General features: G+C 48.3%; 6 protein-coding genes across 6 annotated transcripts, besides 16 other annotated features; all 6 read right to left on the bottom strand.

Moving 5' to 3' along the window:
* Nucleotides 1-13,448: part of a sequence feature (heterozygous, non-Esmeraldo-like haplotype) that runs on past the window's edge.
* Tc00.1047053508707.149 (hypothetical protein, conserved) lies at nt 15-1,022 on the bottom strand (the record flags this gene model as incomplete). Its single annotated transcript, XM_815632.1, has 1 exon — nt 15-1,022. The coding sequence occupies one exon, from the start codon at nt 1,020-1,022 to the stop codon at nt 15-17; it is 1,008 nt and encodes a 335-aa protein (XP_820725.1).
* Nucleotides 1,187-1,211: a microsatellite.
* Nucleotides 1,279-1,309: a microsatellite.
* Tc00.1047053508707.160 (hypothetical protein, conserved) lies at nt 1,444-2,322 on the bottom strand (the record flags this gene model as incomplete). Its single annotated transcript, XM_815617.1, has 1 exon — nt 1,444-2,322. The coding sequence occupies one exon, from the start codon at nt 2,320-2,322 to the stop codon at nt 1,444-1,446; it is 879 nt and encodes a 292-aa protein (XP_820710.1).
* Nucleotides 3,001-3,027: a microsatellite.
* Nucleotides 3,038-3,074: a sequence feature (T-rich).
* Nucleotides 3,090-3,121: a microsatellite.
* Nucleotides 3,122-3,177: a microsatellite.
* Tc00.1047053508707.170 (hypothetical protein, conserved) lies at nt 3,423-5,378 on the bottom strand (the record flags this gene model as incomplete). Its single annotated transcript, XM_815618.1, has 1 exon — nt 3,423-5,378. One exon carries the CDS (start codon nt 5,376-5,378, stop codon nt 3,423-3,425), a length of 1,956 nt encoding a protein of 651 aa, XP_820711.1.
* Nucleotides 5,551-5,600: a sequence feature (A-rich).
* Nucleotides 5,929-9,552, bottom strand: Tc00.1047053508707.180 (ubiquitin hydrolase, putative; the record flags this gene model as incomplete). Its single annotated transcript, XM_815619.1, has 1 exon — nt 5,929-9,552. One exon carries the CDS (start codon nt 9,550-9,552, stop codon nt 5,929-5,931), a length of 3,624 nt encoding a protein of 1,207 aa, XP_820712.1.
* Nucleotides 6,930-6,988: a sequence feature (CT-rich).
* Nucleotides 10,198-10,247: a sequence feature (A-rich).
* On the bottom strand, nt 10,339-12,474 carry Tc00.1047053508707.190 (hypothetical protein, conserved; the record flags this gene model as incomplete). The annotated part of the gene is made up of 1 exon (XM_815620.1): nt 10,339-12,474. One exon carries the CDS (start codon nt 12,472-12,474, stop codon nt 10,339-10,341), a length of 2,136 nt encoding a protein of 711 aa, XP_820713.1.
* Nucleotides 13,449-13,496: a sequence feature (haploid, non-Esmeraldo-like haplotype).
* Nucleotides 13,470-13,903: a mobile genetic element.
* Nucleotides 13,497-13,848: a sequence feature (areas merged during assembly that could not be assigned to a particular haplotype. This can correspond to areas where the two haplotypes were merged or to regions with more than two copies in the genome that were merged during assembly.).
* Nucleotides 13,724-13,745: a sequence feature (AT_rich).
* Nucleotides 13,849-14,200: a sequence feature (haploid, non-Esmeraldo-like haplotype).
* Nucleotides 14,201-17,673: part of a sequence feature (heterozygous, non-Esmeraldo-like haplotype) that runs on past the window's edge.
* On the bottom strand, nt 15,317-17,146 carry Tc00.1047053508707.194 (hypothetical protein, conserved; the record flags this gene model as incomplete). The annotated part of the gene is made up of 1 exon (XM_815633.1): nt 15,317-17,146. The coding sequence occupies one exon, from the start codon at nt 17,144-17,146 to the stop codon at nt 15,317-15,319; it is 1,830 nt and encodes a 609-aa protein (XP_820726.1).

Here is a 17,673-nt window from a genome sequence, read left to right on the forward strand (position 1 = left end):
TCCATGCACCTTTTTTAGCTCTCTCCGTCGGTGCCGTCAGCGAGAGAGCAGTACGGACAGTTCTTCACCGCCTCGTCCTCCCACGGGTGCCGCACCATCACCGTCATGCAAGAGGGACAAAGCCATGCCAAATAGCTGGTGTTGGATTCGTCAGCGTTAAACATGGAGCTCGGCCCCTGTGGCAAATTGACAGGCCGCACTACATACCGCTCCACCAGGCGTTCTTGCGCCTGACGATCTGTAACATTTTCATCTTGCGGCAGTCTCTCGGCTACATCCCCGTCCAGCATGTAACCCACGTGAGAAAGGGCAAAATGAGAAGCACATAAGCCTCCAGTAGAGCGCGTCAGGGCCTGAAGTCGACTTCCCACAACGCTACAGAGTGTCGCAGGACCAAACGCGTGTACGGTGGCATGCAGTCTTGTCAACAGTAATGCAGCTGCGGAAAAGGAGCACTCCGAAGCAAATGACAACGCAGGGGCGTCATGCACATCACTAAATACCATCAAGTATCCCCTCGCCGAAGGGGCAGTGGAGAAACCAATGGAAGCAGCTTCGCTTGGTGCATTCTCTACGACACGTGCACGGAGGAAACAGCACGCAGTCAACAACGCGCCAGTGAGGCAACGCCACACATCCACATTTTCACTTCTCTCTTTTTTGGTGCTATCTACTGCGTCTCCACAGCGCAGAATGGCCTGCTGCAAGCAAAGAACCGAGCGACCACTAAAGCGCGCAGTGAGTCCAGTCTTTCGCAGAGCATCATTCTTCAGTTGCTCTGCTGCTCCATTGTCTTCATCCTTAGCTTCCGCATCGTGTGGAACTTCGTTGACGCATGACGTGTACGCGTACCGCACCCCCTCTATCGGGTTGGCACGTAGAACGGCGACGGAAGGAATGAAGTCCGCCGAGCACGTCTGGAGGGAGTGAAACATGGCGGAGACACCATACGCAGCTTGAGAAAGGAGCTCGGGACTGCAGTAGACACCGCTGGAGTGCAGGATGCAGACACAACATGACATCCTTCCGTCCTGTGCCGTGAGTCGACCCGCGACGTTCCCTCCTTCTTCCCGCGGACAAACCCACGCAATGAAAAACAACAAACACAACAAGCCAAGAAAATATAGATAAATATAAGAAACAGCGACAGTACCAACACAAACACCCCGATTTCTACCACCACCACCAACAACAACAACAACGACAGCAACCAACATCATCATAATAATGACAGCACCGGGAAGGAGAATAGCGCAAGGTGCGGCACGGCAACGATGCCACACACACACACACACACACACACACACACCACGGCGGCCAGCAGGATGGACCTTCTCATTCTACGCAGCAGGAGGAGTCGACAGGGCACCCATTCACTTCTGGAAACCCCCACATAAATTAAAGATTATTGGCTCGTGAAAGGAGAAATTTCAAAAACAAAACTTACCGAAGGTCATCAAGACGACCGACGAGTGCTCTCTTGGCGCGGAGAAGCATCTTTTCCTTCAGCTCATCCAACACACAGATGTTATCATAGTCAGCTATCGCCTCCTCCATCTTCTCCACGCTCTCAACCTCCATGGCCTCGATGACACCCTGCACAAGCATATGCTCGCGAGTGAGGTGGTCAAACTGCGTGTCCAGGTCCTGATACTCCTCAAACCGCTCACGCAGCGCGGCTAGATCCTCCATAAAGTTTTCCCTCGTAATCCCAGCGAGTTGCGTCAAAAGCGCCATAAAGAACAACCTTCGCGCCCCACCACGCATCACAGCGTCGTTCAGTGTTTCGCGAGCAAGTTGTTCATACAACTCATGTGCGCCCTTATAGTCTCCCATTCTTGCCTTTGCTTCTGCTACTTTTTGTATCAACTCATCTGCTGACACCCGTGACCCCTGCATCCGATAGTATGTGGAAGCCTTCTCAAGCCACTTGATCTGAGCAGACCCCTCCGTGATTTCGCTCAGGCTTACGCATGTCTTTGCAGCTCGAATGTGCATTTGGTTCCTCTCGTAATACTCAGCAACCTGCCTGTACAACCTCGTTGCCGCATCCTTATCGTTGGCTTTTACGTGGCATCTCGCGGCATCCTCAAGTTCTGCTGTGACATCTACCTCGTTCTTACTAGCCATTGACATCTCAGCAGCTCGCCCATATGCCTTGGCAGCCTTTGCGTAGTTGCTGCACGCCTTGTATTGTGTTGCCGCCTGAATAAACTTGCCGTGAGCCTTTTCGTATTTGTCGCCGCCGAAATATTTAGACAATGAAAACCCCTTGAGGGACTTCTCTGCCTCTTCCACAAGCTGATCGGCCTTGCCCTCCATCCGCGCAATATATTTAGTCGCGATCGAAGCAACAACAGTGTATGCCCGTCCCCTCCGTTCCTTCACTCCCTCCTTGAGTGTATATCCTCACCGTTTACTTTACCTTCTTGCCAAATGTGTTCTCCGCGTGCATCAACAGAAAGAAAAGAGGGTATGTGAAAAAAAAAAAAAAAAAGTGTTAATAGACCATTGCAAATAAATAACCTCCACACTGGATGCACGCAGCTTACTTTACCCTCCATACATTCTCTCTCTCCTTCTCGCCCTATTCAGTATCACTGTCACTGACTTTGTCAGTCTTGGAACATCCAAATTTGGCATACATAGATAATACTGACGGCTGGCCTTCCCCGCTCTCCACTCGCATCGCAGGCAGGCACAAAAATGGGGAAAAAAAAAAAATGAGGCAAAACCACAACAAAAAAAAATGGAAGAATGGGTGAAGTATCGGCAAAAGGCCATGAGAAAAAAAGACAAATGAAAACAACGCCACACACACACACACACGCGTACATGTATGGACAGGTGGGTAGAAGAAGAGACAATGAAAAAGACAGATACGCATGTGATATTTAATTATATATACAACATGGTGACACCCCTTCATACAGAATAAAAAAAAAGTCACCAGCATTACATTGGCATCACCTCCCTGTCCATCGCTCGGAAAAGCATGTTTTTTGTTTTGTTTTGTTTTGTTTTATTATCGTTCCTGTTGTTGTTTTTTTCTTTTATTTTTTTTCATTTTTTTTAAAGTCATGGCTTCGTCTCTCTCCCTCTCCCTCCCTCTCTCTATCTCTGTGCGTGTATATATTTGTATGTGTGTATGTGCGTGTGTGTGTGTGTATGTGCGTGCTTCACTGGTTGCTGTTTTCGTCTTCATGTTTTAATTACGTTCTTCTTGCTTCGTGCCGCCCTCGATGTTCTCGTCTTCTCCCCTCCTTCTTCGCTCCGTGTTGTGTTCTTCTTCCCTATTGTCCCGTCCTCCCATCACGTCTCCTGCCCGCCTGCATGCTCGCACTGTGCTTCCTTCGTCCGGTCCTCTCGTCAGCTAAATTTCCCCCTGGCATCTCTTTCGAGAGCCCATCTCATCCGTGGTGTTATTGTCTCTTCCGTGGGGTGTTGGGTTGACCGGCAATCTGCTCCTTCAGCTCACGCCTCCTGCGATGCGCACGTTCCTCGCGTTCCCGCTTCGAAACGAGCCTTCGTTCCATCTGTCGCCGTACCTCCTCATGCGACACAACTCGATCGCCCTCCCCTTCCTCCAGCCCCTCGACATCCTCGTCGCCACCGAGGTGTGCGCTCGGCAGGCACAATTGACGGACCAGCCGCGCCGCGTTGACGCTGCGTTCCCCCGCCATATTCATCATGGGAATAAAAGTTAGTACATCCTCGTCTCCCTCCAATGGCACTGTTTCTTCTGTTTTCGCTTCAACTTTCTCTTCAGATTTTGCTTCCGCCTCTGCCCTTGTTTCTGCCTCCTCCCCTGCTGGTTTCAATGAGGCTTCGACAGAGGCAGCTTCCTCCTCCTCCCCCCGTGGCTTCGCGGTACGTTCCAACGCACCCTCCTCTTTCTCAGCGGTGTCGTTGACGGTGGTTGACGTGGCCCCCTCCGGAGCGAGGAGGCGTTTTACTTTTTGAGGTGTCGGTAACTCGCCCCGTCTGGCCTCATTGCGCAGATGCCGCTGAAATGCACACATAATTAACGTGGCACGTTCTTCAATCTTCCCAAGAAACTGCAGATGGTTTGACTCCGTGCAACGAGCATTGGCGGCAAGCGCTTTGTTGCTATCCCCCAGGGTGCAACCCAACGCACCAAAGATATCTTCGGTCACACAACGAATATTCGCAAGAACCTCCTTGTGCTGCTCTGTGGATAAATGGAGGCTCTCTAAAAGCTCCTCTGTCTGCGCAAGACGCTCCTCAAGGTCCTTGATAAGACGTTTCTGCTGTTCCTCACTTTCGTGCTCCGCCGCGATAACAGATTTTAGAGTGCAGATATCGCGCTCCATTTCCTCCCTGCTTGTGGTGAGTTCATTGACATACTTGTAAAGAGAGAAATTCATGTCTCCAAGTGACTCATATTCCTTCGCCAATGATAACAAGTCACCGTTTTGTGCGAACTCAGTGAGCTGCCTCAGAACTTCATTAAGATCGGGGTCGTCTTCTGCAGGAGATTCCCTTTCACCCTCCTCATCCAAGCCCTCTTGAGCGATATCGGCAGCGTCATCGAGTGGTTGAAATCGCTTATTGCCCGTGTCTCCAACAGCAGGGGGAGTAGTGTTTGCTGTGCTTTCGAAATCGTCCAACTCATATTGGCGGGCTTCAAGCTCAAGTTGCAGTCTTTGCTGCTCCTCCCGCAGCTCTCGGATCTCCACCATGGCCATATCCAACTCCCGCACCTTCCCATCATAGTCCTGCTTCTGCTCGTTAATAGCCTTCTTCAGCTGCTCCACCTGACGCAGATATCCGTCACGCTCGTCCAGGTCTTTGTTCGACTGCTCAATGCGTTCTGACATAAGTTTCTTCTTGGATCTAAGGTCATCCTCCATCCTCTTGTACACACGCTGAAAGACACGGCGTTCCTCTCGAATGATGCCAATGTGATCACGAAGCTCCTTGTTGTATGAAATAGCGTCATTGAATCTCGTTAATGCCTGATCCAAACGGTTTTCTAGGATCTCTACCTGACGCTGGAGCGCCTCGGCATTTTCCTTTTCTGCATTCACGCCACCTTTCAATCGACGGCTCTGCAGGAGATCGATTCGAGCCAGTTGGTATTGCCTCGTCAACTCGTTCTTCTTCATCTTTTCAAACTGGTATCGTCGTTCCAAAGAGTCCACTTCGCCTTTCAGCGCCGAGAACTTGTCGGCCTTGACGTAATCGTATGGTACTCCGCTCACAGCTGCTATCTCCTTTTTGAGCCTTTCATTATCCGCCACGAGCTGCTTAATGGCCTCCTCTTGACGGATCACCTCCGCCTGGGCAGCAAGGATGCCAACGGCCACCTGTGAGCGGCGCCTATCAGCATCAGCAGCCGCGGTATTTGTGGCCATGTCTGCTATCTTGCTTTTGCTCTCCTTGATTACCTGCTGCTGAGTGTTTTACTTTTCCCCCTGATGGAGATACAAAGATTGCTGGCTTACGTTTTCACGTATCCGCTATCTCTGTGTGCGTGTGTGGGTGTGTATGTAAGAACATGCACGTCAAAGAATGGTACAAAAAGTAAAAAAAAAAAAAAACGGAAAAAATCAAATCAAAACAAAAGTCCAAACAAATGCTGCAACCAAATTACAGTAGTGAAACAAAAAGACCAGGCAAGGTTGCATAAACAGGCACACAAGGATCCAGGTTTTTTGTGTTGGCGTTGTTTTTCTTCTTCTGTGGGTGTCTGTCTGTTTTCCTCCTGTTGCTGGCAGGAGAAGGGTCTGGCTTTGTGTTGATGGCCTGGCACCGGATGCCAGTGGGTACTAAGAGCCAGGAAAAAAAAAAAAAGGAATACGCAAAAGCGTATACACACATACAGAAACACAAACCAGAAAAAGAAAAAAATTAAATCACCAAATAGGTTCCCTCTACCAGAAGGGTAGAGAAAAAACACATCTTTTACAACCTGCTCGTTTCGCCGGTAGATTGCCTGGATCTGTCTGCCTCGACTTCTTCACGCTCGTAGCAGAGGATAAACGCATCCTTCGTGGAAGGTCCCTCCAAAAAAGAGGTGCGCCAATCGTCGTATTGAACCCACCTTTTGCAACTATCGTTCAGCGCGGTGGCGGTGTAATGACCATGGTTGATGCCCCCCCTGTGGGTCACGACACCGCGCAGTGAGTACTTTGCGTTTTGCACCGGTGATTCCGGATCCATGTACGGAGTCATGTCCAGCTCCATCGGGAATGCCACACGCGTGTTGTTCTTCGACGCCTCCTCCATGTGCACTCTGAAGCGCTTGAGGGAAATGATAAGACAGGGCGGCATCAAAAATGGTCTTCGCTCAATTTTGCTGTCACGACGCGCCTTGCATTTGCTGCATTCACGGGCGTTGTCCCCTGCTAGGATGTCAGGGGAGTACGTCGACTCCAAACATTCTTCCAAGGTGACCGCATTGTCCATCTCGTTGAAGTGCGGCAAAAAACCGCGGATGGAATGCCGTCTTGGGGTGCACACAGAGGGGTGCAACATGCACTGAAAGCTCTCATTCGGGGCCAACAGAAAATCGTCGTATTCCAGCAAAACTCTTGACTCGCCTGAGTGTTGGCAAATGGCGTTCATTCCCCCAAACTTCATCCACTCATCCTCAGAGTCGTCGAGGATAATGAGATGACTGGTGTCGTGTCGGTGCGTTTGGTACAACACGCGAATTTGGCGCCGGTCATCGCCGGTCAGTTGTTCCCCCGTTATTGGGTCAAGCGCCGGGGCCTGCATTTCGTCCATGGAAGGGAACCTCTCCTTCAAGAAGCGCCTGCCCAGCTCCCGTCCCCTCTCATGAAGGTGACGTGCCAGACTTGAGTAATCGGAAAATACCTTCGCGGGAAGCCACTCCACGTAGCAAGGCTCATGCAGCGCATAAACCGACGTCCTTCTTCCCTTGAGAAAGTACCACACGCGCACCTCCTCCTCATCCCTCGTCTCATCCTTCTCCGCCCTCTTTTGTGTCTCCTGCTCCTCCGGCACATCCTCACGCTTTGAGTCGAGTTCCGTCGCCACAGGAACGGCGGCGGCGTAGAGTAGCTCATCAGTTGCCGGCAACGGCTTGGCATCGTCGCCGTGAATGATGAGCCGGTAGCCATCCAGCACGGACCCTCCCACATCAACTTCTTCCTCGTCGCCCTTATTATTCTTCTCTCCACTGTTTTCGCTACTGCTGATGTTTCCGTTCATGTTGCCATCGTCGTCACCGGCGTAGAAAGAAATGGGCGGCGCTGAAAATGCATGAACGCGAGTCGACACGGCAACGACATTTTCAGAACAAAACTTCTCCGTCAGTTCGCGCACAATGTCCGTGGTGTAAACATCACCTTTCTTATCGCATGTCACTTTAAGCCGCAGACGCACTCTTTTTCCTGTAGGCAACAGAACGATTACCTCCAAAGTGCGCTTCTTCGCCGGCGTCACAACAGTCGCGGTGAGAGAAAGGTTGTTCTCAAACAGAGTAGTCAATGCCCCGCAAGTCAGACACTCCAATCGTGTTTTTGTCTGAAAAAAAAAGAGATGTGGAATAAAACTCCGATTATTATTAAGAAAATCTTTCCAAAAGATCTCTGACATCCTCTGTGTGGGAATAGACGCGTCAGAGTCGAGAACCTCCCGGTAACGTTTAGCAGAGACCGTATTCATCTCTTCATGCATGCAGTCAAGGAGCGCCTCAATAAACTCCATGGCATCCTGCTGTTCATACGAATCAAAGCGGCTTACCGCGCGTCCAATCGCCGTTTTGAGACCGTGAGTATCAACTGACTGTTGCATGCCCGACCACATGTCAATTAGAAGGCACACCATCTCTCTCGTGACCACTGGATTCACGTACTCCGAAAGAGGAAGAAAAAACAAGGCGCGGCGCATACTCCTAATATTGGAGAGACACTGTAGCGCACTGTTCATGTAACATGTGTTGCCAATGTTTGGAAGACCGCACACACCACGTGCCTCCAACGTCAAGCGGTCTATTTTTTCCTGCAAACGCAGTAGAAACTGAAGTTCTGGAGCCTCCGTGTTCGTTTCCGTCGGCACGATTTGTCTCATTTGCCCCACAACGTCCCCAACAGACGTTGTGCGCTGGTTCGAAACCAATTGCGGTTCTTCCAGTAACACACCCCGGACATGTGTAACGTACATATTCACACCATTCTCAGCACACAACGCGGCGTACCACAGTTCTGCATCCAACTTCCCTCCTTCGGAATCCCGGCAGTTGTGGTGGCGCTTTTGGAACTTCCTCAGAGCCCGCCGCATCACCTCCGACACCTCGGCACGGTGTAGAACACGCTTCAAGACTAAGGGCTGACAACCCATGTCTTCAAAGAAAAATGCGAGAGAAACACGCGGGGGACTCAGGCGCTCCTCGATGTTCCGCTGCATGCTGAACACACCCTCCACCAAGTACTTTGGACCACCTCCAAAAAGCCCCCAAAAAAGATCAAAAAGCTCCTCGGGAATAACATCTGACTCTGGACTCCCCTCTCGCAGTATATGCTTCACCGGGCGATCCGAGGAAAGCTCCACCAATTGTAAAGTGTCAAAGGGGCCAGGTGGTGGCAAAGCCGCATCTTCACTGCTACAGAGCCAGTGCAACAATTCATCCATCCATTTGACAGGAAAGAGTGCACCTTTCTTCAACCGGTTGTTGTTTTTCTTCAAATTTACCCGCGTGGCTGTAGTGTAAACCTGAAAAGCCACCTCTTCCTTCTTTAGGGAATTGTTCTCCCCCCAAATCAACTGCATCGGCCTCCCGGAGGAGATCGCGTGTTTGAAATATGGAAAATAGTGCGAAATCCATACATCAAAGTCGTGAATGAGGACGGCATCAAGTTCTTCCACCGATGACGCAGCCAACAATTTCGGAAACCCCGTTGAAGTCGCTAGAAGGTTCTGCGTCAATCTTTCATTCAGTTGCCCAAAGAGAAGCTGAAGTTCAGGTGGAAAACGTCTTCGGCAAAAAAACATCTGATAATAATATCTCTGCACCATCTTTTCAGTCATTTCTCCTAAATGTAGTAGGAATGACTTCCGCGCAACCTCAACGTCGATCTCAGCTTTTCCGTCAGGTGGCAATTCCAGTTCCGCTGCTGACGACTGCAGATGCATCCTCGCAGCCTTCATGGAGCTGAGGGCAAGATCACGCATTGCGGCAAACCACGAAACCTCAAAAACAGCCATTCCATCCTTAAATGGCGAAACCTCGTTGCGTGCCCTGGAGATGGACTTCAGAATACCGCCATCTTCCTGTAATTCCTCCATTCCCCTCATAATTGCCCGCACGTAGGCCTCAGCAGGTGAAATCGGAGCGTGGGTCGGAAGAGGAAAAAATGCCTCAACAGTAGGCGATGTCTCGCACGTACCATTTCCCACAGCCGTTATGGGCGAAGACCAAGAAGCTACACTGCTACTGTAGGCATGCAGCTTCTCCGTACCCGGCAGTGCAGAGTCGTCCGTGAACAAAATATCGTTGTTCACTTTCGTGAGTGCATCTCCGATAAGAGGCCCTAAATCTGTATTGGGAGCCTGATCGCCCATTTCGGCAAACAAGCGCGGTCCTTCGCCGATGCAAAACCCTCTCCGTGAACACACGACGAATGGGCGGAGACAAAAAAAATTAAAAAACGCAAAAAAATTCCGCCTTAAACGCACTGCCGCTGTTGAAGGGCTCAGAGCACCGGCAATGCAGAGTCCTCTTGACCCTCTTTGCGTCTTTACTTATTTTCTTTTTGTGTGTGTTTATTAAATTCTTCTTGAGTATTTGCTTTTCTTTTTTGTATGGTACTCCCTTCCCTTCAAAATGAGGTGGCTCACACTATATATATATATACGGCTGCTTGTTTGCCGTCTGCCTGCTGTCCCAGTGTCCTCTGTTGAGAGAATACCTTCCCGTTCAACAAGCACACAGACACGGACACGGACACACAATTACACACGCCGACAGGCAGCACAATTAGGTGGCGATGCCTCTCGCTGTTATCGCCCCTTATGGAGAGATTAATGGGCAGTCAAGTTACTAATGGTGTTGCTGCCAGCAAGCTTCACTGTCGGAGTAAATCCCTTCACCGTGACGCAACAGCAGTAAAACAATGAATAAAGAGCGATAAAGGCAGAAATTATATACATAAAAAGGGAAAAAAAAGAGACAAATCAAAATAGTGTTTCTTTTTCATCAACGATACGAAGAAAAAAAAAAAACATAAAAGGGAAAAGAAAATGAAAAAAAAAACAAATGAGAGCCTCCAAACACCCTGCAGCTCATCGCACTTCAATTCCTTCTGAAGAATGGCTTCCCTCCTTATCACCCTTCCTATGAAGCAACAATCAGTCAGTGGCGCGCCTCACCATCTTGTGTGCTGCCCGGTGTGCGTCATGCACGCTGGTGGGAAGAAATTCTGTCTTGCTTTCATCCGCCACACTCATCTCACGTACAACAAAAAGAACTGCCAGAAGAGCCACCATGAGAATCATCAGAGCTGTGACTGTGTCCGACGACGTCTGCGTCCCCACGACAAAGCCGTAAATCCCTTTTTTTGTCACAACAATAATGTCATTTATCCCATCACCATTTAGGTCCCGCACAATTACAGGGGCCACAGGAGGATGTTCCAGCGCTATCGTTCGCAGCACACGACCAGTCCTGGTGCTCAGAATACACATATACCTCTCCCCTACTGCTATAATAAATGGATCCGTGCGAAGATACCGTTCAGATCCACTGACGCTCATAGCAGACTCGTCTTGGCCTCTGTAAAAGCTGTACGCAGCCAAATGCGGAAAGGAGACTGCACGATGCATTCGTTCCTTTGCAGACATTCCTGCCATACCTGCATCTGCCTCAGCTGCTTCACGAAGACCGTAGAAACCGGCAGCCGTTTGAGAACGCCATATCACCCGACGACGCGAAGGATCCACACAAGTAACCAATCCAGAGTCAATCATGAACACTGCGTGCCGTTCTACCTGGAACAAATCCCGGCCCTTCGTTGTGTGCAGCTGCACTACGAGTGGTGTAACACTTCGGGTATTCTTCGACAGAACGCTGCGGCTTCCAATGAGCTCAAGGGTATTGAGTGCGTGAGGAGCGTCCTCCCCTCGTATATCATTATCAATAAAATGGTGAATAAGGTCTAGACGACCAAAAAATCCCTCTGTGTCGCAGATTGTCGCATTGAACAATTGGTCCTCCGCTACAGGAATCCCCGTGTGGATTACACCAAGGCAATCGTCAATCAAGTCCACACCATGACGGGAGTGCATTTCCATCCGTGGTCCTATTTGCGTCCCAATGGCATCAACTTGAAAGTCGTCGTTGATGTCGTGGTAATATACCCCTGAGGATTTTAGCGGTCCCAATCTCGTAATCACACTCCCCGTATAAAGATGAATCACCTCGATGCCATTCTTACTGTGAAAGATCATCGCATTCGCAGCCCGACGACGGCTTTTATTAACAGTAGTTGCCGCATTACCATGCATATTCATAACACCCAATCTCTCCCCAAGAGCTCCGTAGTCCTCCTTGTTCATTCGAATAAGCCGATCCTTATATTTTACCACCACTCTGTTTCCCGCCCGGAAGGAACGCTTCTTTCTGTTCTTGGCATGAAAGAAAACATGTGGATGAATGTGTTCATCCCATGGGTGAGAATAACGGTGCGGAAGAAGCGTAATGATCGCTTCACGGTAAAAAGTCCATGGCTTTTCTTGTGCTCGAAATTGATTTTTGACCCCCTGGCTCTTGAAGATGGAATTGCGCCTCAGTGATGTATCATTGTCGGGAGGGAGACACTCCACCCCATCATTACACTCTTCGCCAAGTACCTCTCCAATGGAATTCTCTGCGTCCGATGTGTAGTGCCATCGCGCCTGGCCATCGGCACCATTAAAGGCAGCATACAACATCAGTTCCGTCCCATTCGGACCTGCAACCTGCATTGCCACGAGAACTGTGCCCTCATCTTGCTCGTGAATCCGCTCCGGAACAACGCTAACGGAGGCATGATACGTCTCGATCCACGAGGCACTCAAAGGAACATCCCACACCTCCGTAAGATCGTGGGGCGAAATTCGACGCAGTCTAAAGTCGTCCGATATCACAACAATTGCGTTTTCCTTGCTTGTTCTACTGAGTTTTCCAGCAGCAATGGCCACGATCCGAAAGAGCGTTTTCAGTGAACTACTGGGACGGATAGAAACAAACACGTCCTCCGAGTTGACTCTCGCCAAATGTGTCTTGAACAGCTCCAAAGATCCATATTTTGTGCTTGCGAGCAACACCGGTCGTCCGTCACCCATTAAATCCAGCACCACGGGTTTACTCATAACATATTTACTGACCTCAGAGTCGGTTACGGGAATCTTAAAGTTCCGCCAAACTATGAGACCGCCCTCCTGAGACCAGCCAAAAATGCAGAAAATTATGGCAACACATACTATGAGGATATCGCGGAGACGCATCAGTAGCGACAAATAGACCTGCAGCACTCAAAAAAAAAAAAAAAATTGATAAAACTAATTTCTTATCCCCCTTTTCAACTTTTTTATTTTATTCCTTGATTTTCCTTAAAACTGCGAGAAAAGGAAAGAGGCAGAAAACACTCACGCACCAGACAAAAGAATGCATCAAAACAGCTCTCACAGTTAATCACGGCAACCAACACAAAAGAGAAGTTTTGGTGAGTACTCTCATCAACAGTAAATCTCGCCACATCGCCAGCGAATGACACCATAGCGTATTTCGTGGTGTCACCGCTGTACTGATGCTGCTTGAAACCACACATTTCTCGCACCGCACTTTGGCCACCAGCATGTATTCCAGAACACTGAAGGGGCTGGTTGGTGTGTACTGGAAAAGAAGGCAAAAAGCCCCTTAGCCCACATTGTAGTAACAACAAGGAATCCGAGAGTTCTCGGCCAGTCTTTGAACCACGCCCACTCATAGCAATTGAATGAAGGGCCTTCGAACCGGCCTATAATTAGCCACGGTGAGCCGCAGGGAGAAGCATAACGAGGGGACTTTACAAGAAGGCATCTAGAAAGAAGAAATAGAAACTTAAGGAAGTTCAAAGTAAATCTCGCCACATCGCCAGCGAATGGCACCATAGCGTATTTCGTGGTGCCACCGCTGTACTGATGCTGCTTGAAACCACACATTTCTCGCACCGCACTTTGGCCACCGGCATGTATTCCAGAACACTGAAGGGGCTGGTTGGTGTGTGCCTTAAAATAAAAATAAAAAGGTAAAAGAAGTGGTTGCCATTGCTCTCAGCTGTCTTGTCAACTACAGGTACAGGCGACGTTGCCCCCAAGGCAGCAGTGGGGAATCAGAATGTCGCTCATATACCACTCATTTCCACTCACACCCTCCCGTCCTCTCGTTTCCCTCCAAAAAAAAGACATTTGTTCCCTTCATGGCTCAGCGATCACCCCTAATAGATGCACATACAAATATGAATAATCTTCCGGGCAGCTGGCCGGATCCTGAAATTATCTATGGAAACCAAACAAGTTAGGAAAAAAGGTTCTTTAGTTAATTGCTTCAATGTTTTATTCTCATTCAATATATAGAATTCTGTGGACCATTAGCATGGTCCTTTGTCCTCAGTTAGGATTTGAAATATTATTACTTACGAAGTGGCAGACTTTGGGGTCCTCCAACCACAAGACCCCGCCGCGTGGTGGGAATCAAGGGGGTGGGTGGGATGGCAAAATAAAATTTAAAATATTATCCGGCCTCTATCGGCTCCCTGCCCCTACAAAGTCGCGTTCTTCCCAAAAGATTCATACGGTAGAAAGTATCATAAAGAATGCATTCATTTATCAGGATATACACATACATTAATTAAGTTAGCCAGCTCTCCCGTGATCATTCTTTTCACAAGCTCCTAGTAAACCCATGAAGGCAAAAAATATATATCAATATCAGAGTCGCAAAGAAAGAGTGTATTTCCTAATCGATAAGTCCAACCTGAAGATACCGACTTCACACACAGCCTCTCCTCTAAACAGCAGCTTCGCCTATGCAAAAGATGGCCGACAAAAATCAGTTCTTCCAGAAGACCACACAACATGTCTTCTTTTCCTCCCCAACTCGTTCACTTGTCTGCAGTTCCCTCAGAAAAATATTTCTTTTATCAGACCCAGTTTTTCTAGTAATGACTCAAAATGCTTCGAGCAATTGCTCCCCCAACCTTTTCCACGATTTCGGGCGATATTGCGAGTAACGTAGAAACCATGCTCCCCCTGAGTGTAATGCATCACAACTTCTCAAAACAGCTCAAAACACAAATTTCGTCAAATTTGCGGGGGAGCTCCATTTCCCCAGATCGCTGAGTCAAGTGATCTCTATCATTCCTCTCACCAATTAGGCGACGAAACCCAACAATCGGTTTTGCCGGAATATTTTCGCCAAGAAGGATGATCTGCTCCAACCGGGTAGAACGCCCACGGGAGGTGTCCACCAGCTCACCACCGGGAAAAGATCACCTGGAAATAACAATAACCCTCCTAACCGCTGGTTCCAACTCTCAAATCATCTCCCCGTACAAGGACCGCACTTTTCGCATCGTCGCAAAGGGACGCAGGAGCTTCTGAACGCTCATGTCGGAAAAAGCATCACAAGTTGAGCAGGTGACGCGCGAGAGCAAATAAGATTTGAAAAAAGCATGAGCCTGTTTCTCCCTTATTCTCTCCTTGTATACTGTTAGGCGTCCAATCGCTGATCTTTGATGACATGCCGTGCGGAAACGGATGTCATTGACGGTAGAATTGTGCCCCAAAAAAATAAAAATAAAGAATAAAGTTCCAGAGACCAGTGACCTAAGAGACAACTTTTTGCAGTTGCGTCTTCACATGGAAAGCGCACAGTCCACTGATTCGCACAATCACAAAGACAGTAACACACCTTTACGTCGAAAGAAACCACTCGCTTCTGCTTTTCTCAGCAATAAGGTTCTCTAGGCTAGACCGGCGGCCTTCTTTTTTTTGTTTTGTTTTTTTTGTTTTGCAAAAGTAGCAGAGAAAAAAAAGACACATTTTTATTCATTGGGAAGAAATATATTGCGTTTTTAATGCCTTGTCATTCTGCGCACGTGCGCCTCTTCAGTTAAACCTATACCGTCCTGTCCCTCTCACCACACACAAAGAAACACACACACACACGGACAGACATTCTCTATCCTTTTCCTCCACCGGTCTTTTAAAAACACATCTGGTTCTCTTTAAAAAAAAAAGAGAAAAAATCAATTTGCAGATGCACTGCATGAGTTTTACATTCAAAAAATTCCGACAACAAAAAGTGTTATAGAGTGTGGCCTTGAGGCCTTGTGTATACCGTGGCTAGCCCTATAACCCGAACAGGGTCAGTTGTAAGCTGAGAATTGTACAGTTTTATACCTCCAGAAGAGCCAGTTGACCTCTTTTCTGACGGGAACGAGAAGGACTGAGATTCTGGCTTGGGCTCAAACCCTGACATGAGGCACTCGTTCACTGAAATCCAAAGCGGTGTCGAACGCTTCAGGGAAGTCAGGTAATCCTGACGTTGCTTACCCAAAACAGGACGCCATTTAGAGTCCAGTAAAAAGTGCGCCGATTTACTTTTCTTTGGAAAAATAGAAAGAATCTCATTGGGGTCGGCAAAATCATCCAAATTGTAAAACTCTTCGACTACATCGTCGCCCTGATCCTCCACTGCCCCCGCACCAATCGCAACAAACTTGTTGAGATGCTTTTTCTCGATTCCGACTCCCATGCGCCTGGCACCTATCGGTGTCACCCAAATAGGGCTAGAAAATTTGTGCTTGAGAGCAAAGGAACGCAGTTTGGCCTCGTCGCGACGACCAATAAGTTTGCCATTTAGAATGGCAACTGAACGCACTGCGGGAACGGCTAAATGGGGTTCCGACAAGCACACAGCGTTGTAGTATCTTCGAAGTGTGGCGTCCTCCGCAAAAAAAACCTTTGTCGAGACACCCCTTCCCTTTGAACCACGTCCGCCTGAGAAACGAGCAATCTGAAGGGCAAGTCCTCCTCTCCCCTCATTCTTATTCTCATCGGCTTTGTCGTCCTGTGTTGTCTCTGTATCCAGCACTTCTGGGCCCAAGGGTTTTAATTTCCGTTGACACTCTCCAGCAAAATCGGCAAATTTCACATTTTGCAGTCCAAAATCTCGCAAATTAACAAAATGGTATGGATATTGGGAATCGTTCACCGCCGCCATATGCTTAACAAGAACCCGTGACCGCATTACCTCCCATCCATTTACATTGTAAAGAAAGTACAGATCAAACCCAAAGGCATCGGAGTGGTTTTCGCGTAGCTCTTTTAATAACATCTGTTGTGCGTCCTTTGGAAGCTGTGAGAGAGAGACAATCAATCCCGTCATATTAGGAGCTAGTACACCCTCACCTTTGCGGCTCTCGCGTACCTCCAAATTCAGATGTTTGAGCTGCTTTTCCGCCACCCACATGGGTGAAGTGTAGCCCCGCATGATACCCACAGCAAGAAGGATATCGTGAGCCGGTTGTCCAAGTCTTTTTCCTGTCATTGCATTCAAAGCAACTCCCTTTTGTGGCTCTCCCTTGTACGGATCATCCAGCTGTTCAGCATTGTACACTGAAATTGAACTTTGTTTCCGGATATCAATGGCATCCTTTGCATTCACTTTCACGCCTAGCTGATCCGCAATGGCAACATCAATGTACAACGCACGATCTTCTTCATCTTCATTCAGGAGCCTTATTAGGCGCTCCGCCGTAACGGCCTTCCACTTCATGCGTGTGGAAAGAATACCAACACCAGAGCCAAAAAATGGTGGGTGCTCATCCATGATGCGCTTCTGTATCTTCTTGGGTAATGTTGTGAAGGGCAAAACCTTTTCCACATTCAGGTGTATCACCGTCGGGGACTCGCCAGGGAGTACCACCGCATTGCAAGTGCGGCGTGACTGTGGCAGCGTCACCCAGTACCTCTTCACATAGTGTCTTGTCCTCGCTACCGCTCGCAGTATGGCCTGACACGATGAAGAAAAGGGAGTATTTGTGACGGACGAGAGCACACTGACTTCGTTGCTCACTGTAGACGGTGTTTTGCGTTTCAGAAGAACCCGGGTGACCCAACACAGCCCCTTCATGTCTGGCACAATTTTCTGTTCTTCTTGATATCTATATGTATATATTTTTACTTATGAAGCAAGACGCAATGATTCAGTTATTGAATTCTCTATTTCTTTTTTTTTTTTTTTGCCTCCCCGTTTCTGTCCTTAGAAAGCAAAAGCCAAGCGGAGATAGACACAGCAATCGTCAACGCTCTCAAGGGCCCTCGTTCTTTTTTTTCTGCTGATATTTCTTGTCTGTACACGTGGTGCGAGAGGGGTGGGGAGAGGGAAAAGGAAGTACTAAAAAAAAAAAGAATGCGCAACAGCAATCTAAAAAAGACTGGGATGCATCCCTCTTTGGGATTTTTAAGGGGATGTGAGGGTGAAAGTATATTTATATCGTGATTTTCCTTTACAAAAGGGTAATAAAAACCAAAAGTTTACTCAAATTTCTCTTTATTGCAGCCTGTAAAAGAAAAAAAAAAAAAAGAACCGCACCTTCGACCTCACAATCTCAAATTAATAAATAGAGGCAAATTATTTATTCTTTTTTTCCTCGTTTA

Source organism: Trypanosoma cruzi, genomic scaffold, assembly GCF_000209065.1.
Source record: "Trypanosoma cruzi strain CL Brener 1047053517029 genomic scaffold, whole genome shotgun sequence".
NCBI lineage: Eukaryota > Euglenozoa > Kinetoplastea > Trypanosomatida > Trypanosomatidae > Trypanosoma > Trypanosoma cruzi.